The 27958-nt window shown below is 40.9% G+C and overlaps 2 protein-coding genes across 5 annotated transcripts; both read right to left on the bottom strand.

The window, feature by feature from the left end:
• Position 1: 1 nt before the first annotated feature.
• LOC143330237 (glutamate decarboxylase 1) lies at positions 2 to 13698 on the bottom strand. 4 transcript variants are annotated; one of them, XM_076746605.1, is made up of 17 exons: positions 13141 to 13698; positions 12060 to 12224; positions 10358 to 10420; positions 9123 to 9278; positions 8509 to 8751; positions 8247 to 8337; positions 5811 to 5923; positions 5068 to 5183; positions 4276 to 4355; positions 4135 to 4189; positions 3631 to 3747; positions 3448 to 3512; positions 2900 to 2978; positions 2618 to 2767; positions 2405 to 2512; positions 1989 to 2078; positions 2 to 1873 (listed from the first exon to the last, which is right to left on the bottom strand). In XM_076746605.1, the coding sequence occupies exons 2-17, from the start codon at positions 12133 to 12135 to the stop codon at positions 1700 to 1702; spliced, it is 1776 nt and encodes a 591-aa protein (XP_076602720.1). In that variant the 5' UTR covers positions 12136 to 12224; positions 13141 to 13698; the 3' UTR covers positions 2 to 1699. The 4 variants fall into 4 exon arrangements, with proteins under 4 accessions (XP_076602720.1, XP_076602721.1, XP_076602722.1 ...); XM_076746606.1 differs by having other exon boundaries at positions 12060 to 12148; XM_076746607.1 differs by having other exon boundaries at positions 12060 to 12217; positions 13307 to 13435.
• Positions 13699 to 24792: 11094 nt separating this feature from the next.
• sp5a (Sp5 transcription factor a) lies at positions 24793 to 27366 on the bottom strand. Its single transcript, XM_076746179.1, has 2 exons — positions 26728 to 27366; positions 24793 to 26345 (listed from the first exon to the last, which is right to left on the bottom strand). Exons 1-2 carry the CDS (start codon positions 26776 to 26778, stop codon positions 25269 to 25271), a joined length of 1128 nt encoding a protein of 375 aa, XP_076602294.1. The 5' UTR covers positions 26779 to 27366; the 3' UTR covers positions 24793 to 25268.
• Positions 27367 to 27958: the final 592 nt, after the last annotated feature.

Here is a 27958-nt window from a genome sequence, read left to right as displayed (position 1 = left end):
GTGTTGTTCGCCACACATACAGTATTTATTTGTAAAGTTCAAATGTCCTTTTACAAACTGCAAAAAATTGTGCCCACAGATGTTCTACAGCTCATGTCTTTATTAATGCTGTGGCTACGACAGTAATACTCTGCAAACGATGGCGTGAAGTTAAAGTGCCTACATTGAATTTAACAAGGGATATTTCATCCCACTAATTCAGGAATGTACAATTGTTCAATAAATTTTATTACAGTAGCAAACACTGTGCATTTCATTGTTCAAGCAGAAGTCTTAATGATAAATAATCCCAGTTTCTCACATTGTTTTTCTCAACATAAACGTGTGCCTATAGTTAGCAAGACAAATAAATTTTGCATATTATAGTTTTACTCCACTTAACACGATTAGAATATAGACAATCATATGTCCATAGGATAAAAGCTGCCCCATGATCATGGTTTAGCATTGTGCTTTTTATCATTAACAAAGCACCGGCAGTAGCAGCCGCACTGCCAGTCATGCCTCCCACATATAGCCAAGTGTCTCGACAACATTCAGTCAGTGAATCACGATGACATTGCACAGTTACACAACATAGATTGCACTAAAGTTTAGGGCGGTAAGTTAAGTATTCTTATATAAACATCTGGATCCATCCTTAAGGGAGAACAAGGGCCGTGTACGTGTTCATAAAGGTAACTCAACCCTTCTTTGGTTCACAAATACACTAAAAGACCTCAATGTTATTCAAAACATTGTGATATTATACAGCAGAGTTTCAAAGTAGGAAGGAGGATACATTAGAAATGGATCAGAACAGCAGATAAACTATTCAAAATTATAATCTCTGGATACAAATAAAATGATTTCTCTATTACATACTATACTGTATGATCGGTTTACGTGTAGGATTTTCTCACTGTAAAACTAGGACACATTTGGCACAAAGGCAATGTAACAATACTATACACAGTCTACACAAAAATCTCTAAAAACACAGCAATCAAGTACAGTGCTTGTTACAATGACTGTGTTATATAGTTCCACCTACGTAATATCAAAGGGGAATAACAGCGAGGGTACGATGTGGCGGTGCGTCTGGCTTGATAGTTACATCGACAACATGGAGCACCAACAGTCAGTACATCATATATATACTGTATATGTATATTTTACATTTATACTGTTTATGTCAATGCAATAAGGTTCTCTACATTGTCATTTGTTACGTGTGAAAAAATATTTTCATCTCATTCTGTTTTTAACACTGAGCTTCATATAGTACAACAGTAAAATGACGTTTTCTTTATAGCTGCTATAGAAAGAATCATTCAAGTGCTCAGATACTCTTGCTACTTCATATTTACATGAAAAGTAAGCAGTGTTAATCTTAATTCAGGCTTATTTCCACTTAACGTACACTTTGGCAAGAATACCAGTGTGCTTTTGTGATTCTCTCTAGCTTTGACTTATGTCCTTTTTTTCACTCGGATAACCTTGTGTGCAAATGTTTTGAAAGTATGTCATCGCTGCTAAAGACAGAAGAGACAGAGACGAGACACACATGGCATATTATTTGTTGTGCATTGCCAGAAAAGATCTGTAAGCAAAAACTTCAACATCTTTAGGAGACAAAAGGGACATGAAGCCAAGCTCAAGGCCCTTCAGAGTCTGCAAAGGCCAACGTTTGGGCAGAGAAAGGGTTTAGGTGTGGCTCTTACAAGTCATTCCCCAGTCGCTCGATCTCTTCGATCAGGAAGTCGATGTCCGACCTGGTGGCAGCGGGATTGGAGATGACCATGCGGAAGAAGTTCACCTTGTCACCTTGCGGCTGGTAGCCCACCATGGTAGTCCCAGACTCCATCATCATTGCCTTGATCTTTGGGGCCACCTGTTGTGCAAAACATACAGTCATGAGCATGTGCACACACAGTTGTCCATCCCTCAATCTAAGAGGGCAGCAGAAGTCCAAACGTGGCTTAAGAAGCAGATTGATGAGTCATTACCTTGTGCAGCCTCTCCCGCCTTTCTGCACCGTCAGGCAAGCCGCGCAGGCTCGGCGGCAGGTACCAGAAACACACATTAGTGTGCTGCGGCTGATAAGAGAAAATGGGAACAACATTTGTAATGAGTGGCCATAAAAACTGCCTTCTGTAATTTCAGCTTTTCTTGTCAACTTGTCAGCAATGCAAAATGACCCAATCAATCCAAAAACCAAGTTAAGATATCAAATTTATTTTTGCAGTCATTTATCACAAAAGACAAGCAGGTGTTCTGTAAATCGGAAAAGCTCAGATAAGGATAGCATAGTTTTTCTTTGTTGCTCCCGCTGATTGTCTTGACGATGCCGTGAATTCTGGTTTATATTTACCTGATATTTCAGTGCAGTGAATGAAGCTGTGTGTGGAAATATAGCTCTCACCTCTCCGTTGAACACCATCTCATAGCCTTCTCTGTTTTTTATTTTATTGTAGAGGTATGCGGACAGATCCAGGCACTTGTCAATATGCTGTTCAAATCCTATTGTTCCCTTTGAGGTAGATTGAAAAAAGAAAGGAACTGTTACCATCGCACTCTAGATATGGCGGCACGGCTCATAGAGGTTTTAGAAGAAAACAGCAGATAAAATACAAACCTTTGCCTTCCACATAAGCCAGAATTTGAAGATATCGACATGGCGTCCACACTGTATGGCCTTGTCACCGGTGTCATATGTAACGTCATACTGTTTGTCTGGCTGGAACAGGTAACCAGCACACATGGAGTTGCAGCCTTGTAATAATCCCTGCAATGGACAGAGTGGCAGTGAAAGAAACAGGTAGGTGAGCAAACACCAGCAGAAAACAGTTGTCTGTGTCTATATTTGTGTGTGCAGGAGTGGTATCCTGTGCAGCAGGCAAATGAAAAACAGGCTCACCCTCTCCCTGACCAGAATGGCAGAGCACTGCAGCGGCACTCCCATCATTTTATGAGGGTTCCAGGTGACTGAGTTGGCCCTGCACAGATATTGAAACAGTAAACACAGCTCTGTGAGTGTGTGCGTGTGTGTATCAGGCCTAGGAACAGAAGTGGTAATCTAAGAAGACACTGAACTTTTCAGTTTTATAGAAGGAACTGTCACATGAGTCGTTGGAAAGGTATCATTTGAAACATCTGTGGTTGTGTACACCATTCTGGCCCAGACTTTAAAGGGCCACTCCAGTAATTTAGTATTGTATGAAGACGGGGAGTAACTGGGGTGCCCTTGTGTGTTATGGTGCCAGCTATGAGCCACAAAGCCCCTGTTTTTTGCTTTTTAACCTCTTTACTGTCTGATATGTATAATATACATATCAGACAGACTAGGTTTGCAACAACCCTGATGATGTGATCAGGGTTATTTTCTCAGACTTAAGAAAGCTCCTACAAAGCCAAAGAAGACATTATACAACCGTTTTTACATGTTTATGTAATAAGTTCTTTTACCTCTCCACTCCATTCAGCTTGTGCCTGTGTTTCCTGGACATGAGCAAACCTCCTCCCCATGCACCCTGCACAGAACACAGCACAGACATAACAGTAAGGGTGATAATGTCTATAACAGAAGCTAAAGAGATGTTATGTGTTTTGTTTTTTTTCTTTGGTTGAAGAGTTTCAATATTCTCTTACGTCCACATGAAGCCACATGTTGTACTTTTCACAGATGTCTGCAATTTCATTGATGGGATCAAAGGCTCCGTAGACGGTGGTACCAGCGGTGGCATTCACAAACATCGGGACATAACCCTGCAAACCAAAAACATTGGGGAAAAAAGATATTTGTACGATTCTGGCCTGAATTCAAGTTGTAATGTTGATTCTCTCGCTGTGATTGCTGACATCAAAAAGATGAGCTGAAACACATTTCTCTAATAATGCACTCTCTCTGTCTGGACCAACTGTTTTCCTATTTCCTATTCTGCTTTGCCAGTGAAGGATTACTTCCAGGAGAGGTACTTTAAACTGGAGCAGCATCACGTGTGAGCAGCCAGAAGCATCAACCTGACTGAAATAACCTCTCTGCTGTGCTTCCCAATAAACTCCACAGCTCAGACGAGCCTTTCTCTTTGTGTGGAGTCACTAAAAGAAGCAAATAAATAAGTTGGTGTCTGAGTCATTCTCGCAGACATTCACCTTTTGCTTGGCCTCTATTACTTTGGCTTCCAAATCAGCCGGGATGACTCGCCCTCTGGAAGAGAAGAAGACATACAGAAGTCACGCGGATATTTGATCTTTTACCAGACCGTCTGCGTGTAAGTCAAGCACAAAGCAAACCTCTCATCTGTGTTCAAAAGGATCAGGTTCTCTGTCCCGAAGCCCAGAGCTGCGCTGGCTTTCTTGATGGAGTAGTGGCTCTGCAAGAACAGATGTTGATCAGTCACGATCATAGACGGATGAAAGAAGTGGACATAGCCTTTGGGTCTGAAACATGAAGCCAAACGTCTCAAACCTGCACCCGCCAGCAGGGGGCAACTCCACTGGTTGTAAAAAGTCTGATTGTATGTAAGCTTATGAGAAAATGAGCCCACTTCTCACTTGAATTATTACCTCATTAAACAGTTTCCTAATGAGTTTATGGTCTCGATCACGAGTGTCAAGTCCTCTTCAATACAGCATGATGTTCATTTTGTAAACTATGGTCTCATTTAGGGTAAGATTGAGGATAAGGCAGGGTATGCTTTAGGGCATGGCTACCTTGTGACTGACAAGTCGTGACCATAGAGACCTGCCAATCAGGATGCCGCGCATAGCCTTCTCTGGTTCACAGTCAGATCCACCTCCCCAGCTCCACCCTCTCATCCAAATATGGTCACCTCTGGCTCCAAAAGACCAAGATGGCGGCACCCAAAATGCCAAACTTGAGACTTCAGAACGATGGTCCATAAACCAATCGGTGACATCACAGTGGCTACGTCCACTTGTGTTATACAGTTTAACAGTCTAAGCTGACCTGGTCACAATTCATGTTGGATTTACATTTAAAATACTGATATTAATTGTCAGACTTTGATGATAAAGATGCTTGAATGGTGGGATAACAATGATCAGGAATACAGTAATACTAACATGCTCTGAGGTGAAGAGGACCAGTCTGGGTGCAGCTGCCATGCCTTTGGTCTTGACTTCAGGGAAGAACTTGTATCTGGCAATCATCACACTGTACATGTTGGAGATTGCACCTCCTGCAGAAACCAGCAGTGGTAGAGAGTAAAAACTACAGTTACGATCACATTTGAGGTACTCCACTTGAATACATCTGTTTTATGGTACTTACTTATATTACACTTTCCAAAGGAAAGATTTTACTTTTTACTACAATACATTTATTTGATGGCCTGAGTTACTCGTTACTTTGCAGATTCAGATTATTTATACAAAATGTAATCACCAAATAAATGATGATGCATTATTATAGCAGTATTTAAGGTGATTAGCTTCACCTTTATAGGATGCAACATTTGAAGTGATCATTACAAATGAAGGTATCAATGACTGTAATTCTACAATATTATTGATATTATTTTGAAATGCTGCATTGTGCATAATGAGTGCTTTATTTTGATGGCAACACTTTTGGCAAACTTCTGAATGAATAAAAGAGTATTTTTACACTATTATATTGATACTGAGTATTTCTTCCACCATTGGAGACCACATTAGATCTTTTAGGAGTGAAAAATACAGATTCAGAAGCATAAGCTAAAAGCAGCATCTAGTGGTATATGATGAAATGTGACATGAAGTCTCACATGTTTGCATAAGGGCTTTGACTTATTGAGCCCCTGTTCAGTCATTGGTTTGGCTCTCACCTGGAGAAAATATGCCATCACCCTCTCCATCAGGCCAGCCAATGATCTCCCTCATCTTTTTCAGCGTCAGCTGCTCCATAAGCACAAAGACAGGGGCGATCTCATAGGTAAACCTGGAACAAAGCAGAGTGAAACAACAGTTTGATATGTGATAAAAGCAAAGCAAAGCTCAATATAAAATAGACTGATATTTAACAACATGCATTTGTATACTCTAATTGTACAGCATGGTTACTGAATTGAACAGATATAATGTTATGTACACAGTCACACCTCAATGACATCTTATCGTTTTAGAAATTGTCTTTTGCTGCAGCGAAAGGACACGGTCTCACTCTCACTGATACAGCAATACTCACAATATGAACAATGCATTTTTAATGGGATTAGCGTTATTAAAAACACTGGAGGAATAACAACAATGATCTGCTGTTACACTCACAAAACAAAGTTGTTTCAGGTGCCTTTAATTTTCTCGTAGTAGCGTTGTTTTCCCATGTTTTATCCTCTCAAGAATATAATTTTTTCCACATCATCAAAGCACATTAAAAACCCCTCTGCCTCAGAGAAAAGCACAGTCGATTTGGAACTGCAGCACAGGCGGGCTCATCCATCTTCTCCTGACCAATATTCTTCTAATTACATAAGTATCTGTCTATTCATGCAAAGAAAGTAAATGAATCAGTGGAACATTACAGAATGTCGCATTGTGCCCCTCAGCATCTTCAGCATACAGTAATAAGGACGGAGAAAAAATAAACAAGTCAGATGCCACTTCGCAGATGTCGCACATTAATTTCATCGCATTCATTCATGCAGGCAACGCTCACTCGTTCTGATTATGTAAGACCTGGATGTGATTGTCAGTCTATTAGTGTCAGTCAATATCTGCCAGGGGTAATTAGGGTTGATGGAGTAATTAATAAAGGTAAATTACAAGTATGTAAGCAACCTCCACCCTCTGGTTCAAATCATCCTCGCTGATGTCGCCAGTAACACACAAGCTGGCTGCAGTATTGAGAAGCGCTGTGGAAGACAGACTGATGGCTGAGCCAGGCTGTGAAAACATGTTACTTTAAGTTTAAGATCTGTATCCGAGCTTTGTAATAAAAGTTCAAACTGGTGTGAGACCTGAACCCTCTGTTACACTCTCAAAATCCCCACATATCACAGTAGAAATCATGGTCCCATTTTCCAATAAGGCAACCTTTACATAGATTTTAGAGGCTGTAAATAATCACTTCAGTAAGGGTTAGTAAATAATTTACTCATGCCTTTTAGATCAATTCTGATCCTTTAATAAGAAATTAAAATGAAAAAAACCCTTCTCTGGTGTTGGTGCTCTCTATGTGGGGATAATGCAGTTAGAAACATTAGTGATCCATCGATAAATGCTTAATGAGTTGTTGATAAAGCAGGTTTGGTCCACATCTTTTGAATGTCTTTTCCAGGTGGTAAGTGTCCACACAGTTCAATCAATCAAAGAGATTGTTCTTATTATTGGCTTATATCTAATCTATAAAGCATTAGTAAATGATGTATTGATAAAGTCTTCTATCTATTTATAAGCATTTCTAGATTTATCGACCTCACGGACTAATCTTCATACTGTCATCCACACCAAGTGATTCCATTGTGATGCCGCATGTTGTTTTTACTTCCCAAAGTGTTCAAGTTGGAAGAGTCAATAAAGTTTTACTTTGACTTCACAGTTTACAAGAACGGGAATGAAAAACATGGTGGAAGAGAAGAGGTATAATAGAGCTCTGGCCAAGTTTTATCTCATCATCATACACTGAGCTAGACCGGTAGTACAATTAAATGTGATTAAGTACAATCACCCTGCAAACACCTCTCTGAGACAGAGTCCTGGGAAGCAAAAGAAAGGATTCATTGCAAAACTCATTGCTGAGTCCCAGTGATGGCTGTTCATACAGAGCACAGATGGTCCGAGGGGCACGCCATGTCCCTTCTTGGCATTGTTACATCACAGGAACTAGCATTAGATGAAACAAAGACAGCATGTAAACTGTGAATGCGAATCAATATGCAATTTAGTTTGCCTGCAGGGCTGAATTACGTGACCACAGCCTGAGCACAGGCCAACACTAACAATACTGTGGGGAGTATCTGTACAAATGTCTTCCTTTGTGCTTTTTATGTTCTTGCTTGATTGGCAATCTGTTAGTGCGTGCAGGGTATTCTTCAGCCAAAGACAGTAATTACTGTGTGTCACTTCAAGTATTCCTCTAACTCACTTCTACAGAGGCCCTTTAAATACATAAAAGCTTTTCAAAAGTAGAATAAAATGAACCTAATGACTTCCAAACTGGATCTAATTTTTATTGCTTTTACCTCCTATTATCTGCATGGCTGTGTTTAGGGAGAGCAAAGATTATCTAAAAACTTAACTCATTAGGGTATCACAGTACTCACATGTTAGTGTTGGCTGTAGAGGTAAGCCACTCTCCTGCCAACCCAACAATGTCTAATCCGGTGGACAGCTGGTTAAAGAACCTGGGGTGACCTGCGATTGATAAAGAGACAACAAAGCAACATAATCCCCAGCAAACAATTCATCATTCGAGAGTCTGAGAGAGAAAATAGCTTATCTGTAATCATTACACTGGCATGTAAGCTAATGAGAGTTATTGATTGCAGCAGGCCCTGCTGAGCCTTCAGGCCTCTTTGTTCTCACCTGTCCTCACTCCATATTTCAGAGTGTCCCTGCAGTCCACCAGGATCTGCTCCAGAGACTCGGGCTGGTCAGAGAGCTCCAGGTTGAAGCCCTCCATGCCCTCCAGCAGCTGGTGAGGGTGGTGGAAGTCCAGGACCTTGGTGGATCTGTCAAAGGTCTTCCGGACATAGTTGGTGAGGATTTCCACAACCTCCAGCAAGAACTGCATGGTCTGCTCCTCTCCATTCTTGGCAGGCAGCAGATCTAGAAAATAAAACTCATCCATTAAGTTGCTCTCATGCTGAGAATTATCTTAAAGGGTCTTCGTCACAATTTATAAACAGCACTAAGGAATTAACACCACCCAACAAATGCAATATAATGACCTAGAGAATTATTTTGGCATTAGGTGGCATTAGCAGTCTGATTCATTAGCAAATCATTTCGGCTACTTTCATATATTTCCATAGCGTTACTCTGTTTCCATGTTTGGTGATTAGAATCCAGATTAAAATGTCCACACAAGGTTTGGATTTCTCAGAGATTTCCGTTTTATATTTTCTGTTAAGTGCATCATATTTCATTTCAAAGTATAAACCCATTTCATCCTCTTCCAGCTTCCTCCAGCTGCCTACCTCTGGCGTACAGGTTGGAGAAGTCGGTCTCCGTGCGGCTGAAACGCGCTCCTCCGCCGATGTTATCGCAGGACAGCAGGTTCTTGGCTGCGCGCTCCTTGAAGGAACTCACAATCCTGCTCCTCTCCTCCAGGCTGTTGTTCTTCTGCAAAAATCCTAAACGTTTACAAGAAGAAGAGGAGTCCGCAGCGTGATTACACTTCGCATACATGTCGAGAGCTGCAGCTTATTTTATTATTTTTTTAAACTCAACCAGGCCCACTAATTCTCTTCTCCCATATCTGACTTTTATCTCCTCCCTGTGTCTTTCTCCAAGAATCTCCACTCTACTTTCTCCTTTTTATTTTTTATTAGAGAAGAGTCCCATCCTGCACAGGGAGTCCTATTTATGGGCGGAGGACCCTGTGGGAGGTTCAGTGACATCAGCAGCCAAACTCCAGCCAAGCACAAACAAATCGCTGTCATGGAGCGGCTGTAAATTCTTACTAAAGCTCCTCCGACAGCGTGCGCTTCAGCGTCGAAGCCGATAACAAAGCAGCACCGACGCACGTTTGATAATAGATTCGAATTTCTCAGTAAATCCTGGTGAGGGAAAATACATCTCATGGGTGAATTTTACAGGAATCTGATCTGAAATTTGTGCAACAAGCTACTTCTGTCTGAGACATTAAACCTGCTGTTTTTCCTCTGATATTAAGCCAACATGAATGCAGTTTTTTTTTTTCCCTCAGTGTGTTTTGCAGCTTTATGGTCCTGGGTAATTAAATGGCCTCAGTGAACGCAGCAGAACGTGTCGGTCAAAAATACCAGAAAATTGTACTGCGCACTGGTGCGAGACATTCAGCATCATGGGAGCTGTCGGTCCGTCTTTGGTTAGTGTGCCATGAGCCTGAAATAGACTCTCAATGTGGAAATCCATTCTGCATAATTCCTTCTTTAATTTCAAGGGGTAAATTGGTGGCTTTAGCACTTGATGTTCCATTTTCCCTCCATTTTGTTTAAATTATCACGATCGGTAGTGATGGAAATTTAATAATAGGAGTTAATCGTGAATGGTTAATCTTTGTTCCGTGGAGATCCGTGGTTTCCCATTGAGCCGCGACTGAAATGATGCAGGCCACAGCCTTCAGTCATGCTTGCGGACACTGAAAACCATGCATGTTTGATCTCTGCATGACAATTCAGGAATATTTGCACAATTCTATTAAAAAATAGAGGAAAAAACGCGAACTTACCACATATCTTCATTCCCAATTTTCTTGTACACCCATGTGCAACTCCACACCATGCATCATAGCCTGAAATGATTTTAACACACCGGTTAGAGGGCCTCCCAGAAGCCTAAAATAATCAAGCTCCAGTGTACATTTTTATCTTGAGCAATTTAATGTTGGAAATAAATGGAGAGCAGTATGAGGTCGAGTGATGTTAAGCTGAAATAAAAATAGCCATCATTGGGCGTCTTGGGATTATTTAAACATTAGCCCGCACTCCCCGGGCCCCTGGATCTGGATTAGCCTATTTCCACTCTATGTCACCGTTCATGACCTAGGCAAGGACTTCAAATTAATTAGCCGTTTGGATCCACGCCAGCCTTAAAGACCTAATTGAGTGAAAAGATGCTGGTTAAAATGCGAGCATCAGTAGACATGAAGCGGCTGGCCGGTGACAGATAGAGAATTACTGCGTTATCAAGGGCTTCCAGCCAGAGAGGGGATGGGGCACCTTGGATGGGAAGCATAGACGAAATCCTCAAAAGCAGCAATTTAAGGGAGGAGGGGTGGGAGGGTTCCCACATCCCAATTTAACCCTTGCTTTGGATCAGTAGATAAATCATTGCCCTGCTCAGCTCATTGGACGCACTTTAAGTCAGTCCTCACAATGATTTTCTCCAAGCCAGAGGAGATGAGATGGACAACAAAGACACAGCTGAAAAAAAGAAAGAAAGAAAGAAAGAAACAAAAGCATAGATGCTGACACGTAGCATTCAGACCAGACTAAACATCTGCAGCAGCTTGGGCTTCCAAGGCAAGGAAATTTCTGCATGGGCCTATTATTATTATTAATAATAATAATACTAAAACTAATAATAATAATCACTGCTTTTCACCACATACATGCAAAGCCCTCCCAATATTTAAATGAAATATTAGTGTGAAGAAAAGGTTCGTGTCTGCACCGTGCAGAAATGCATGAGATTTGGATTTTCAAAAGGTAAAACTCACCAATATCTCGGTATCAGGAGCGCATCTGCGCTTGTAACCTGATTTTAGACCTGTATTCACTGGGTGAATCAGGCTCAGTTTTGCTACCAGCTGACAATGAAAGGACTGTGGTGGCTGTATGGTTTCCACACTGCCCCCTTCATGAAGGCTACAATGCTTAAGTGTGCCATTAGGGGCAATTTAGTATGGCTGAATTAACAGCCACTTCAGGGGCAATTTTCCATGCTTTTCCATGCAGGCACTTTATTCAGCCAGAACACATTTAGCCAAACCAATAAAAAAAATAAAGAAAAAGAACATGAATGCATGAACACACTACCCTTAATAATAATAATAATAATGCTAATATTAATAATGATCATAATAATTTTATTTTTTTGCTAATAAATATAGAGATATTTGAAGCATTTGCAGCCTTTCTGATAAGATGTCCCGGTGCAGCCTCGGGCTTGTTTTCCAGGCTAATTGCCTTCAGTGTAATGTTTGCAGAGGACATCAGTTTTTGACAACAGCATTCGTCTGTCACGCAGATGCCGGGAGGTCCGTATGGTGAATGAAATGCAGCGGTGATTTGTGGCGAAGGAAGCCCTCTCAAATGGCAGCGGATTTTTTCTCCCCCCCCTCCTCTCTCCCTCGATGAAAATGATTAATGGCATTGCCCACAAAGTAAATAGCACACGTGAAATAGCATTTTATCTGTGATGGACCTTACTTGAGCCCGGTGGTCGTAAATTTGTCGAGTTGGGATCCGGTTCGCCGCCAGAGGAGGAGGGTGCAGACGCCGCCATCACTCCCGAGACCCTGTGCCAAAGTCTTCACCTCAAAAAGCCTGGTCACTTTTTTTTTTCTTTAATGCCCCCCAAAATCTCTCTTTACACTATGAGAGGGGAAAAGTAAGGCTCACTCGCAGGGAAAGAGAAACAAGCCACAGAGTGCCCAGTGTTCTAACATCTGCCTCTTGCTCATTACAGTTAAAGAGATGCTCAAGTTGGCGACACAGACCTGTAGACGACAAGGACACAGCCTGTCTCACACAAGTTGAGATTCAATTAGTCCACACGAGGCTCGAGGAGAAAAACAAGAAATCGCGGATGACAAGTTCAGTTGACAGATTTTAAAATCAAGCCTCCAGCACCTGCTTTAACCGTTTGCTGGCCACTGACAGGAGCACATTATTTCAGCATCATATCCTGATCCTGCTCAGGATGGATGATGGGGACCAGCCGCCACACAGCTTCATGTTTATCACCCTCATCATAAATAGCACATCCTTAATTGGTGTAGCCAAGGTTATGAAAAACACAGCTGTCGTCATCATCAAAACTGGCACACATATGGAATATCTGGAGGTAAGGCCGTGCGCAATAAAAACAGAAACATGCAAATAAAAGCCGAAAAAGAGAAGATTATGTTCTAGTTTATTAAATTCTGATGGTCATCAGAAGCCTGCTTTGGCTTCACTAACTTGCCTGACAAACAGCTATCAGTCTAAGGTGATCATTTCATTGTTGACCGTGATGCAGGTTGTATAGAAGGACGACGTGCATCACTGTTTCCAAAGCACCAGCCTGTCATTAAGGGCGAAATGATCGTTAAACCTGTGCATCATAAACAGCCGGTGCACACATGTAAATTTATATCCAAACTACAGGCCGATCATGTCACTTGAATGTGATATTTTGCAGGGAGTAAACCTTATAAAACACCTGTTAGAGCATCTCCAGCGACAATAAGGAAGAGTTCGTTCAGTTTGGACTCCTTAAACCGCCCCACAGACGAATAAAGCCACTCACCGTGATTATGTTGGTCCAGGAGAGAACAGGTGCAGTCCAAAAAAGAACAAAAAGAAAAAAAAAAGAAAAGAAAGAAAAAAAAGTGAATTTAGCACCAAATTAAGTCCTGGAGGAGAGACTGCTGCGCTCTTTGGTACACTCCAAGAAGAGGAAGAAGAGAACAGACCTGAGCTCCAGATCTCCGCTAGATCCCATACAAGGTGACCTTGCTGTTGTTGAAGTGGGTTTGATTTGCTGATATTTAAAGCGAGCCTTGTCTGTTTATTGTCATTGCGCACGAATGAGTCACGGCGAGTACCTACTACCTCCACCGGTGCTGCATATCTGTGGAGCAGACCCGTCTGCAGGCTGTCTGCAGGTTGGACACTGAATGGCGTCGCTTTCGGCCCGTAAAGTATGACTTTTTGGAAGTGCTGATTGTCTCCGGATCTATATAGCTCTGGTTTGAATCCTGGTCACGAACATGAACTTGAAGTTTGCTCTAGCAACACATTACGTGAGGAGGGATCAGCATCCGTGGGGTGGGGGTGTGGGATGGATCGCTGGTTTTGTTCTTGTGGGGAAATTAAAAAAAAAAAAAAACAAAACAAGAGGACAACAATGGAGAAAGCGTCACAATCACGAGCCTAAATTCTCCTAATTGCTTTCATTTTTTTTTATTTCTATCACTTCAATCCCGTGACTGATTTTGCCAGATCAATAAAAAACATTTGCAGATAATCTCATCACTAATTGGGATTAAATCCGGAGTATGCGCCTTATTTTGCCACTTTTTGTGCAGACAGGATGGGGCTTGAATGGTGAAGATGTAACCTGCGACATCATGACACACTGAAAGGTCGAAAAAACCGAAATCCACAAGGTGGCAGTGAGAAACCAAGAATGACTCCTGCAGGAGCAGAGCACAAATGGGCCATTCCAGAAATACTTCATGGGGCTAATTATAAACGCACTCATTAATCTGGAACAGGTCTCCATCATACATGAACACACACAAAAAAAAAACCAAAAAAAAAAACAAACAAACAAAAAAAAACAGACAGCCAATCACCAGCAGTCACCCACAAGCTTCTGGGAGATTTGTTATTTCTTATATCATGAATCTGATGAAAGGTTATTTTGTCATATTGTGACACTGTTGCTCTAATCTGGACTTTACATACAGCACACCATCAGTGTTTTCAGCACCGGACAGCTCCACAGCGTCCTGCCTCACAGGGCTGGATCAGGGACAAAACTGGGCTTCAGGCTCCCCTTGACTTCCTGGTTCCTCCCTTTCGGGGCATCCAGATCTGCTGTTAAGATTTTTGCTATTTTACTAAACATACTGATTTAGGTACTTATATGCACCATATAAGCACAATATTGAATGTTAAGATAAGTAATAAAGACTAGGTTTTGCGCAGGGCCCCATCTCAAAACAATACTCACATGTACTTTGACAGAGTTACCAGCTGCTGTCCATACTGGGCTTGAAGAAATCCTTTCTTTTCTGTATGAAAATCCCTTTTTTGTTACTATGCCTACACCACAGCTTAGCACAGAAACACTTCCTGTGGACATGGGAAGAGACAATTTTGTACTAAAAATATGTAAATTTGAAAGATACTGAAGCCTCAGCTGAATTCAAAAATGAATCTTTGCACAGACAAATGAGGAGTCTGGATTTGGATCTGGATCTTGGATACTATCACAGGCAGTATGGACATGAGGAACCATCACAGTGACCAATGACTCAACAAACATACGGTCATGTGAGTTTTGCAACAGAATAGACTTGGAACCTCCTTTAATGTCCTCATCATTTCAGTTTATATTGTGTTCATCAAATTTCCAATTAATCAATTCACCACAAATTCATTGTCACCCAGTGATCCTGGAGTTTTGGGGCCTCTGAGAGTCCTTGGAGGTCACTGTCCACCTTGTCTGTTTGATAATCTAGTTTTGTGTACAACCAATATTCTTCTAAACAAATGCATTTCACATCTATTGTTTACCTGTTCTCTGCCAAGGCCTGTCATGTGGTCTTTGTAAAAACAGAAAAGAAAAAAAAAAAAGAAAGAAGGTTTTTCTGTTTTTTGTTTATCTGCTGCAAAGGTGTGGCGTAAAAAATACAACAAAAGATGCAAAAACCGAAGGGAAAATGGGGTGGGGTTGTTTTTCCATCAGAGGCTGTATGAAACTGTCCACGAGATGGGGCATAATCCAAATGCAGAGAATGAGACAGAGAGAGAGGGGAGGGGGTGTCAGGGGGACAGACTATTCCTCTATGTGTGTTTGTGACAGATTATTTTCGATCTGTGTGCAAAATCTGACTTAAACACATCTACTGGTCTGAATTTCCAGTGACTGTGAGGGAAATAAGACATCACCTGGAGAGAGAGCGAACGGCGTCTGGTCCTGCTCCTGTCTCTCTCCGATGCCGCAGCCCTCAGTGAATTCCCCTCAACCGTCACACGGTGTCTCACTGGTGTCTCCCTCATCGTAGAAACTTTTCATCTTCACCCTCTCAGCTCGAGAAGCACCCATGCACAAATCTGGCTTCATGGGAGCGCCTTGAATGAATAGTCTGATAACAATGCAAAGCACTTCATGTTGCAGTTTAAGAAAACAAATAAAATTCAGATGGCACAGATTAATTACGAGTTCGCTGAAAGTTATTTTCCAAGAATCCGTCTGCAGACAGCTACTCTAAAACTCAGCCTCCAGCAGACAGACACCTGCTGAGAGAAGACTCATGCTGGTGATGTTCGACTCTTAGCTGAGGATTTAAGATAAAATGGGCTAATGCTGCATGTGTGAAAAGCCCTGTTTGATCTTGTTAAAGCAGAAGAAGCAATGATAACATCAGTAGCCAAGATCTGGAACCGTTTCAGGGCCATAGCCCCCCAAAAAAAGGGGAAAAAAAAAAGTCTTTAAAATGTCATATTTCTCTATAAATATATTAATCAATTAAATGTTGGTAACAATTTACAAAATTAAAAGAGAACAAATACCAAGTAGCTACCAAAGAAGGAGTGAGGAACAAACCAGGAACAACCTAATGATTGATACATTCATTTGTTCCTGAATAACTCAGAGGATGATAGAATTGATAATGATGACTTCATTGAGATGTGGTTTTGAGATATGGTTCCTAAAGTCTCCAAAAGCAGAATGGGAGCCAGAACCTTTAGCTTTCAAGCTGCTCTCCTGTGGAACCATCTTCCAGTCTTTGTCTGGGAGGCAGACATCATCTACCTAAGAGTCTGTGTAAAACTTTCCTTTTTTTTAAAGCTTATAGTTAGGGCTGGCTCAGGCTTGCCTTGGACCAGGCCCTAGTTATGCTGGTATAGGTTTAGACTGTCGGGGGGCTTCCAAAGAGACAATGAGCTCTTCTGTTCTTCTCTCCCTCTGCACCTCTATGTTTTCATGTCCTACCAAGCCATGTGACTAACAGCGTCTTCTCTGGACTCTTTATGCTTTCTCGTCTCACAGGTCCCCATGGCCAGTGGTTGAACCTGGGTTGTGGATTATGGCTGTGTCTCCTGCCATGGCCCCTGCCTGACATCCACTGCAACTGCTACTATTCATGAAAAGGAGAGAGATGAGTTTCTCCTTTATTTAACAGACAAATCTGAGAAATTGATCTGAATTTATGTATCATACCTTTGTTGTTTCTTTGTTTTGACCTCATTTATCATCTCACAGCCCCAAAGATTTATTTTATTTATTTATTTTTAGAGAGGGTCCGACCTCTAGACATGGAATCAATGGACTAAACTACCTAACTGTATATAAAATAATTAAAACTACCTCCACCTTGAGCAGCTACAGAAATAAAATGCTGCTTACACACCTCCTCATCAGAAAAATGACTGTATAGGTCAATTTTGCGAGCAGGTTATTAAGAACTTTATTTACATTTATTGTTATTTGTCGACCTGTCGTGGTTGTAGTAATTATTATGGAAGTGAAGCAGGGAGTCAAGTGACAGAGTATAAAGAGAAAGAAAGTCCAGTCCTAAGTGGTACTGCAATACAGGAAGGATCAGGGCTAGCTGGTTAGCATGCTAACTTAGCACATATCTGTTTCCCAATTCATGACAATTGTATGGGGGTGAATTTTTATGTAACTTAATTTGAATCACATGAAGACTCCAAGTTATACATAATTATGGGCGTGGATGCTTTGAGTGACAGCTAGGTTTCAGCAACTAGACTTCATTCGGCTCGCCTCAGCTCCACCCAAGCTCCACCTTTTTGCCCATTTTTCAATTAACTGGGAGTTTGGTGGAGTGAGTTAGCTACAGCCAGCCCACCTCCTTTAATTGTGAGACATAAACTCCCCCAGGTTGCTAAAATCACCAACCTCTTGAATAAGGTTTGAGCTCAAAGAGGGTCAAGGACAGAAGTTGCATGAACGCTCAGAGGAAAAAACACATCCACAGGGGGGCAGCTGGTTCAAGTACTAGTATCATTGTGCGTACACTGAAAAGATATGTTAATGCTTCTCTGCATCTAAACATACTTATGCATTCAATAAAGAGACGGAAATCAGTTATGAAGAAAAATAACATGTTTTAATTACATTTTAATCACTGTGCAGTGATGTATAAAACATGGAGCCCAGCGTGAGACTGACTGCTGACCTCCTACACATAAATCTCCATTTAAGAGTCATCATTTTAATCAGAACTGGCATGAAATTTGCTCTTTATCACAACACTTTTATATGTCTAGTTTTAACAAGTCAAAGTTAGAATCTAATTTAACAATTTTTCATGGTTTAAATACCCAATACCCCATTTTTCCTCAAAAGCCAATTAAAATGTGGAAAAGTACAATCCTTTAATTTTCTCATAAAAATGTAAATGACTCAAATGGCTCGTTACAATCAGAGGAATTATTTAACAATGGAAAATAAATCTCTAAATGTCTTCATGGTACTATAAAGCAATGACATCTCTGTCTAAGGTAACACATGTACATTAAATAAACTGAAGAACAACGGGCATTTTTACGTTTTCATTCTCCCGCACTCATCAGCTGTTGTGCTTTGCAGACGGGAAGAGATGCAATAAGAGGTTATCTTGGTTACGCTACGAAACAAGGTTTATTGTCTTTGAATGAGCCTGTTGTGTTGTCCTAACCACTGGGTGTAGTTTAAATGGGTCTCCTGTGAGACATGAAAATCTCTATCACCTTTTCACAGCTAGAGGCACTTAAAGGTCCTGTGTGAACACACAACGGCGCTGAGCTTGAATCTCTCCAGATTAGTTCCCTTTAAAGAGTGTTTGTACAGCAGTTACAGGTGCCAGAAAGCAGATATTCCTATGCCGGTGAGTCCAGGGCGGAAACTATGAATTACTTTGCTGATTCAAAGAATTCAGTTCAAAGATTTGTCGTTGTTCAAATATGTGTAATGAACTGTTCACTCTTTGTCCACAGCAATGATGCATTCAGTGTCTTTAGTTCAGTTGCAACAAGTCCTGCAAATTAAACCACAAAATCTGTCGTTTGTTGCTTCACAAACCTTTAAAAAACACCTGTAAAACTAGATGGGAACTTGGACAGCGCAGACCTCTGCAAGGCCAACGGTCTCTTCTACGATATGCAGACTTACATTACTGTAGACACACATTAGCTGGAGAAAGGTTTTGGGAAAGATCTTCTGTTAAAATAAGTATTTTGTTAAAGGTTCGGGAAACAATGTGGTTTGGTTAAAATGATGACCACACAGAGGGCAGGGGGCGATGATAACAACACTTCTCTTGTCCAGTGCCTGGTAGAGAGCCAGTTTCCCCATTAAAATGTTCCCTTTTAGGTCTTCAAGACAAAATATTTCTACCAAGTAGGGGGGCTTAACAAGCTCTCTCTGGTCACCATCTGGTGATTTTCTGGTCTTAATTTCTACATGAAGGCCTCAAAGATTTTCTGTATTTTTGTTTGTCTCACTATTTTGAAGTGGGCGGGACTCAGTTTGGAAAAAGGTGACGTCATTTCCGTGCACCAATCTAAGCTGAGCAACATTTGATTAAAAACCTGATGACGGCTGGGAGGCAGTTTGCTTTTGTCGGCAGCTCTGTCAGTTAAATCTGATCATACCACACCTACACAGTCGATTAAAGTCAATCTTTGGAGCAATCAGCTATCGTCTGACTACTGTTTAGCCTCTGGGAGCTATGGCCAGTGTTTCAGGGCTTCCGGTGCAGCCAGCGGACATCCTGATAACTGATAACAGATATCCAGGCCAAGACTTCCTCTTCTGTGTGCGGGTCATTGTTTATAGTCTGATTAGCAACTTCAAACATGAAAAATGGTCTGAGGACATTTTGGCTGATCTCTATAAACAGATATTTGCATAAAAATGATGATAGATTTAAAAAAAAAAAAAAAAAAAAAGCTAATAAAAAACTAAATTGCTGTCAGACAATAGTGTTCTTAGACTGCAGCTCAGCCAAAGTGTTCCTCCTCTTCTGCTCTCCACACAGACTGTTTGCCTACATGCAACCAAAGCCACATAAACGTGACTGATCAATACCAGTCGGACTACAAACGGACTCCAAATGGAAACCAGAACGCCTCTGAAACCAAAATCTTGCCCCCTGCCCACAGATTCTTGATGCATATGTAGATTTCTGTTTATACAAATCAGTACGAAGCAGATGACCTGAGTTTTATTTATTTTAACCTCTTAATAAACACATTGAACTTTGAACAGACACATTTTGTGATAAATATTCAACGACTTAAGATGAACTTAAGAAAACTTCAGATTTGAAACCTTTGAAAGCTTTAAAGGCACAAAAGCTTTGAGCACAGATGCTCCTCAGCTCATCCAACTTCAGCTCACAGATTTAATTATCATTCATCTGAATGTCCAGACACACTTCCCACACTAAACGTAACACCAGCTCCACATTTCCAGGCAGTACATATCTATCCTCCATAGAGTGCAGCAGAGCTGTTTACATCAGGGATTTTAATTCATGCCACTGCTTGTCAGTCATTTCATTTTGAACATCCTCTGCAGAGCCAAAGCCACAGTGAAGCAGTTTTGTGTCTGAAGACAGTGTGTCCCATCCTGACTGGACTGATCCCCAAATCACATGTGACTGCAGTGAATCATTTCAGTTTTTCATCTGAGGGCCTAAACTTTGATCATCATTGTGATTCCCAAATGTGGCCGTTAACATGTGAACATAATTACTTTTCTAAACTGGAAGCCTGATAATAAATGACTTTTTTCAGTACTCATCATCATTTCTGTTCTATATGTATAACCATCGCATGAATGCTTAAATTGTTAAAAAGTATAGTATAATGTATAGTATAATGTAGTCTTAAACAGATATAAGGATATTTTAATGTTTTATTACTGTATTTGTCAATTGTTTCACCATCTGCTAAGTTAATGAGTGATGGATAAGACAGAATAACACAGCTGCAATTATATTTAATGATACATGATTACGTATAAACAAACCTCGGTGTGTAGAGCATTTAGACACTTTAAAATCATTCACAGGCAGATTTTAAACATATTGAGCCTCATTCATGTTTTTGGAAATAGTAGTTTGACAAAATAAATAAATAAAGAAGTCAAGGTCACCTTATTAGATTACTGACAGAGCTTTCAGCGGCATCCTGTGGGCTTCATCAGTGGATGGTGTTTGCAAAGCTGTAAGTATTTTAAAAAAGAAACATATAATTAATTAGTTAATATGATAAATAAACAGAATTTAAATGATACATATCATCAATAAATATCAAATAACAAATACATTCATTATAATTCAAATGTTTTAATTACCTGTTATATTGATGTTTGTCTTCTGTCCCAATAATGGCAAATTTAACATAGATAAAAACAATATTCAGACATCAAATGTGTTATTTACATTTCAAATAGTTTTGGCACCGAAAAGTCGGTGTCCTCACAGTGCTGCAGGACAGGAAAGAGAACTGTGAAGTTAGTACAGTGGCCCTATTTTGACCCAAAATGGTCAATTTTGACCCAGTTAGTGTGTTTACACCAGTTATAGATGCTTCACATGAGTTATAGTTGGCATTATTAAACATTAATAAAGACTTAGAAAGTAAATTTACTTACAACAAGTCTAGTTCTTCATTTATTAGCTGTTTATATATTACTATATAAGTGTAACCCTGAAGAGAATGACATACAAAATGAGCATTTTTGATCCACAATAATGCTTATGCGAATAATATTAATGAGGCTTTTCTTTCTATCAGACTGTTGAGATTAAATGGGCAGGCATTTGTCATATGGATATCTGAAGTTCTTAAATCTTTCATTCATTTTCAGAAACTGAACTTAAGCCACAACATACGATATCCTTTCTCTGAACAATTAAGCATTATGGCCTCCTGCAGTATTAGAGAATAGAGACTGTAGGTTGGACAATGAAGCCAAATCAGAGCTGAACAATGCCTTTGTGCAGAGCCAGCCTGGTGCATTCAACCTATCCATCCATAGGCATCAATTTATAATAGGATCATAAAATGTGGATAAAGACTTTATAGTTCAAATGGTCACATCTCATCATATTACTGTAGGTTTTTCCTCGTTTTCTGATGAATGTACGGTAATATTAATGCAGTTCAATCTTTGCTTTTAGCAGAACTGGATACAGCTCTCTAAGTCCCACTTGCACAGCTACTGTCAAGTGAATATAGCAGCATGTGCACAACAAGGCCATATATACAAAATAGTACAGTACAGTGCAGTATTTTATGTCCAATCTGGTCTAAATACTGCAGCTGATAAATGTAACTGAAAACTACGGCAGACAATTTTAACATTTTGCTGTTTTAAAGCTGCATTTAGCATTTTTATATGTATAAAAATTACATTCATCATAAACTGTATGTAAATGAAGTGTTTGAGTTTTAGATGAAAATGACTGATATAAACAAACCTTTGACAACACGAGCAAACATAAGCTGCATATAAACGTTGCCTAGTGCTACTGCCTGTACATTGTTGCATATTGTAAGGAGAAATATAACAAATATCAGGTATGTGGGGCATTTGAGTTTTAAATTGCAGCTTTTAGTCCCCAGAAGAAATGAGTTGTACCAGGATAATTACGTAAACTAAACTACATTTCAAACAGGTAAAACCTTCTTGCTGTTGTTGCGGTGAAGTAATAATAAAACTGAGTAATAAAAATGGATTCAAACATGCTGTAAAAGGATGGATTTCAAAGGTAACTGTCTTCTAAACATTGACCTCTGCAGTAATCAGTTACATTTGTCAGGATAGTATTCATCTGCTCTGATGAACCACTGAGGCGGCTTACAAAAGGGGGCGCTGTTGAGGCAGAAAACTGACAGTTCAAAATGCCAAAGAATGGCAGCAGCTGCTCTCCTCATGCTGACATTTTCAGTGATCCCCAGTGAGACTGACAGGGGAGCAGTGTCACTGCAGGCCAGCAGCAGCTCCGCTCTGCACGGCTGAGGCGCTGAACTGGATGTTTGGATCATTGTGTCATCGTTCAGATCTGTTAAGGGCTCATCACTTCTCTGTTTGTGAGTTACTTGGAAGTAGCTGCCTGAGTAGAAAGTAACTAAGTACATTTACTCAAGTACTGTATGGAAGTACAATGTTGAGGTACTTGAGTAATTCCATTTTATGCTACTTTGTACTTCCACTCTGCTACACTTCAGAGGGAAACGTCGTACTTTTCTACTCCACTACGTTTATTTGACAGCTTTAGTTACTTTTAAAATGAAGATTTTACAATTTTAAAAAATACCAAGCTTTTCAAATACAAGGCACTGTTAAAGAGTAAACCATTGGGTTCCAGCCTTTTTGGCTTGTGACGTCTCATAAAAGCAGTGTATAGTCGGGGTCACATGTCAGATGTCTATAAGCTTTTAACAGCTCCACCAAACAGTGACTTTTCCCTCTAAACGTCTCACATGGTTTCATTTCAATAAATGTTGAAATGATCCATCATTTCACCAAAAACCTAAATGTTTTCTCTTCTCTCCTCTTCCATTAGTCATATATCTGGTGCCCCTGTGTATAAAACTGCATATAAAGTCACTCAAACTGGCTTCACCTCCAGCAGCTACAACAGTAACATGCTGCTTACATACTGATGCTTCAGTATGAACAATGTAATGATCTCACATATGATAATATAACAGTCAAAGGGACCAAACCAGTACTTTTACCTCCATACTCTAACTACATTTTGCTTCAGATACTTCTGCAATTTTACTGAAGTAGGATTTTTCAAGCAAGACTTAGTTGTAATGTAATGTCCTTTTGCTTAAGTGAAGGAACAGAGTACTTCTTCCAACACTGGCAGCTGTGCTAAAGGTTAGAAAATCAAGGTATTTTCACTTTAAATCCCCAGTCAGGAGGTGGCAATCTGGGTGGAGGAAGTCAACATGAAATACTGAGTTAGTTTACTGCACTTTGTGTGAGGCACTGCTGTGCTGCAGCACTGATCAATATTACATGACACTTAATGTAGGTGTTACTATGTCATAAGTGTGCAAACTGCGCTACAATTATTGTTATTTCCCCTCTCTGCTGGGCAAAAAAAGACTAGCCAGTTAGTTTGGTCAGGAACTGCCATCAATCATCCGCTGAGAAACTCAGACAGGTAAGCCATGAAACCTGCTGCCCATCCTGAGAGTAACAGGAATCCAGAGATACTGCAGCTAAAAGGCAAAGCGGTCCTCTGTTAATGGGTCTCGTCTCAGCCTGCGGTGTCACTGCAAAGTCCTCAGAGGTAAATGTAAAATGCAAAAAACTGTGGCACAAAACAAACAGAGCACATCTATTAGAGTGCATTAACAAATTAGTGCATTCGAACAGTTGGCTTTAATGGCAGAAAAATTAGCATCAACTGTGGAGAAAATGTGTGACGTTCTCTACACAACTTTAAGTGAAATTCTTTTATTTATTTTTAAGGGTGTTTGCATTTTTATCCATGAAAAGGAGCATTTTTTTAGAGGGAGAGCTTGGAGTTTAATTAAATTGTTGCGGATAGAAGCACCTGTATGCACCTTTGAAGCGCTCAGGTCTAAGTATGAGAGAGAGGAATCTTTTAGATGCTTTATGTGTCAGTTTTTCCTCAGCTGGCAGCCAATTTTCAGGGCTCACACAGCTATATTTCCCTGTTTGACACTGTATTGTAAATGTTTACACAGTATGCTCAAATATTTCTGTGAAGATTTTCAAATACAATCCAGACCGAGTGAACTTCTGTCCCCTCCACGTTACTTAAATATCGCTTTGCTCGTGTTAGGGGTTAAACAGAAACAGCAGCAGCAGACGAGCAGGGCAAGAAATTTGATTTTTTAAAAATGCAAGCATCTTTTTTATCTTCAGGATCCCCAAAATCATATTAGACATCCTTCTATTTTGGGTGGATTGCGCTTTTCTGACCATCACCATCAGCTGCTCAGTAAGTATGAGCAAACCTTTTCCTGCAAGTCCTCAAATCACTTAATTTTTTGATTTTACTAAACAAAACAGCTGAAAATTAAGATCTGGGTTTTACTGTTATACTGCAAAACTTTGACAATTCACAAGGCACATTAACCCAGAGAAGAATCCTTTCCACCTAAAACCTGACCGTCTCATCGCCCATATAACTGAGAGATATTAAATGAATTAATCTGAGTTGAGGAAAATGTTATAATCTTTATTCTCACACAGTATTTGGGTCATATCAACAATAGCAGATCTTTTCAAGAGCATGCTTAAAAACACCCCATAAGGAGCAAAAAACGGACACTTTCATTCAACAAAAGCTATTAAATAGAATTTACAGGGGAGGGAAATCTTCCACCGAAGACAATGATCAAAACACAAGTTGAAAACTTGTCTTCTTGATATGATATAGACAGTGAATTCAAACTCATGAGCCAGAACTTCTCCATGGTCCCAAATTAACTTATGAAACTTTATATAGCCTATATACAAAAAAAATGTGCTACACAGACCAGCAATGTTAGAAACTATTGTCAGGATGTAAGAAATCAACCAACAAAATCAAACAAATAGCCTAGAAAAACGCAGCTCACCGTGTACTTTAACTAATGTAGGACTGACTGTATTGCACTAGTGATTTCTACTGTTTCAAACGACTACAAGGTGTGTTACAACATACTCCTCGTGTCCTCCCTTTTGACGTGGTCAAGTGTCTTGTCGTGGCACTTGCTTTTTTTGTTCTGGTGAGTTTTGACATGTTTTGCCAAGTGGTCACTCCTCATGAACCTCTTGCAGCAGTCCGGGCAAACAAAGCGCTTCTCCCCCGTGTGAGTCCTCAGGTGTCTCTGCAGCTCGTCCGACCTGGTGAAACTCTTGCCACAGAACAGCCAGTTGCACACAAACGGCCGCTCTCCAGAGTGCCACCTCAGGTGCGCTTTGAGGTGAGAAGTTTTCCCGTAAACTTTCCCGCAACCGGGTATGTGACAAATGTGCTGTTTCTTCTTCCCCGGCTCGTCGCTGGACGTGGAGGACTGGCAGTTCGGACACCTGCACCTCCTGCACCGCCGCGCAGTTGCGAGAGGGGACTTGGTGTGCAGCAGAGCCGCGATTTGCGTCTGATATTGCGCAAAGTCCGTATGTCCCAGAACCAAGCCCCTCTGCAGCTGGAAGCGATGGGGACCGAGGGAGGAAGAGTGGCTTACGTGGTTCCCCTGCTGGAGGCTCCACCAAGGAATATCCTCTCCAGGGTTTGGGGACAACTGTCTCTGCTGCTGGTGCACAAGGCCGGAGGGTCCCGTGACAAAACTTGGCATTGCGGGCGGAATGGGAGTTGGAGCTGCGTAACTGACAGCGGGGACGTAGGTGGGAGGGCAGGTGGACTGCAGAGACTGCATGGAGCAAGGTAACATCTTCACAGGGGAGAAGTCATAGGGGTACGAGGGGTCCGCCGGAGGGGTGAGGGGCAGTTCGTGGTGCGAGCTGAAGGAGCTCTGGATGTGCGCAGACAGCTGGGGCTTGGAGGATAGTCCGAAAGTAGAGTTGCTCGCCAGGCTGCTCTGAGGGGATCCCTCGTTAGTCCACGGGTGAAATAAACGCGAAGGGGAGCCCAGAGTGGGGTCGTAGGGGACCTGGAGGAAATCTGAGGGGTTTGATCCGTGGTGATGGCCGATCCGGTTACAAGTGGCAGCCAGGAGAGCCAGCGGAGAGTGCTTACAGTTCTCTGGAGAAGAGTTTGGAGTGCGATCCTGGATAACCGAGACACACATCGTCTGTATTACAATCAGTATCTAGCACACTTGATGAGGTTAAAAACACAAATAACGTGCCACGTTTGAATATGCAACAAAAGGCTGAAAAAGGTTTGTCTAAACAGCTCGAATGTCATCTGCTCTCAATCGATCCTGTTGCCTGAACCGCGATGATGTGACATAAAAGTTGCGTTATGTTGCAGCAGGAGTCATTAATTAGCGACAGTCATTAAATTATATTGGCACTGGATTATCAAGGCAGCACCGCTTTTACCTTTGTTACATATAAAAGAGTCGTAAGGCAAACGCACATCGGCTCGGATGAGGAAGTTTACAAGTTGCTCAAGTCGTCAAAGTAAACAGAAACTTGCGCACAAACCTGAAGAAAAGCCTGGAGTGTTTCATTCCGCAGTACAGCCACTGCTGCCATGGTAAACGTCCTCCTCCCTCTCGGCGAAAACAAATAAAAATAAAAGCACTAATTTAGATAAATATGTGCATTCGCGGGAAAATATCGCGTCGAGCAGGTCTCCACTCCTCAGTGCTTCCTCTCTGCGAGATATCCTTGGTCTATCTGGAGAGTGAGGGATCACTTCTTAGAATTTGATAAGGACTTTGGTGGGCCGCCAGCCAGTCAGAAATAAGATTTATTACTTTGAAGTTTGCCGCTGCCCAATCATCAAAGAATAGCGGCTCTTTGAGAGGGGAAAGCAAATCCTTTGAATCCACAAAGCTCCTATGGTGTGTTTGTTGGTCTGGATAAAGGAGCTGATTATTAGGGGGGATGGGAAGGGAGGAGATAAAGGCGGGACAATTAATGAAGTAATCACTATGTGGGAAATGTATATACACAAATAATTGGATTTTCTTGATCAAAGACCCCCATGCCGCCTGGAGACCCCGGTATTGGATGCTGTAGTCATCTGATCCTCTTTTTGTAATTAAGGATTTGTAGCAGAACCCTATGTGACAATGTGACATTGTTATCTCTGGAGATCTCCAAGAGCGCTGCCCGACTGTTTGATGGAGGAGAGAGACCAAATCAAGTGACTCAACACAAAGTTCTCATCTCTGAACAATCTGCGTCTCTTTTACATTTCTAATTTGAATTAAAATTTCTTTGTTGTTCCTTTGAACTACAACCCAGCATTAAACACTTAATTATGCCCTCTCTGAATTATTTAAATACTTATTTCTCCTTCGCTCATTTCATTTGTTTTATCAGAACCTGACTCCTAATTCTGATTTTTTTTTTTTTTTTTTTGCCCCCCTCTCTTTGTTGAGCATCAAAACGTAAGCTTACAGCCGCAGGGTAAATTCCCAGCAGCTAATTCAAATTATAACGTGTTACTTAACATGGCACAAAAGGGAGACCTCTGTTTTAAATCAGGTGACAAAGGCAGCGCTTGAAATGCTGATGTCTCAATTATGTTTCTTATAAACTTGTCCTGTCAGTGTGTCCGGGGAGGAAAAGGCAGGATCTCATGCACATAAGCAGCCAAACTAAACAGAGGTGTTTGTAATGTCAGGAAACTTCAACACAAAGTGGGCTACAGCGTCATATTTTGTCCCTTTTTTTGTTTCAGAACATTTTAATGAAGGCAAAAGTA

This window comes from Chaetodon auriga, chromosome 13 (assembly GCF_051107435.1).
Source record: "Chaetodon auriga isolate fChaAug3 chromosome 13, fChaAug3.hap1, whole genome shotgun sequence".
Lineage (NCBI taxonomy): Eukaryota > Metazoa > Chordata > Actinopteri > Chaetodontiformes > Chaetodontidae > Chaetodon > Chaetodon auriga.
The sequence above is the reverse complement of the archived record's forward strand: the minus strand, read 5'-3'. Positions and strand labels throughout refer to the sequence as shown.

Bases quoted from the DNA above. Each gene is read 5' to 3' on its own strand.
- LOC143330237 (XM_076746605.1), bottom strand. From the start codon at position 12,135: ATGGCGGCGTCTGCACCCTCCTCCTCTGGCGGCGAACCGGATCCCAAC. The intron at 5,184-5,810 runs GTGAGAGCCAAA...TGGTTTCTGCAG, and splicing joins TGATGGCATATTTTCTCCAG to GAGGTGCAATCTCCAACATG. The intron at 2,768-2,899 runs GTGAGCCTGTTT...TGTCCATTGCAG, and splicing joins CCATTCTGGTCAGGGAGAGG to GGATTATTACAAGGCTGCAA.
- sp5a (XM_076746179.1), bottom strand. From the start codon at position 26,778: ATGGCAGCAGTGGCTGTACTGCGGAATGAAACACTCCAGGCTTTTCTT. The intron at 26,346-26,727 runs GTTTGTGCGCAA...TCGGTTATCCAG, and splicing joins CACTCCAGGCTTTTCTTCAG to GATCGCACTCCAAACTCTTC.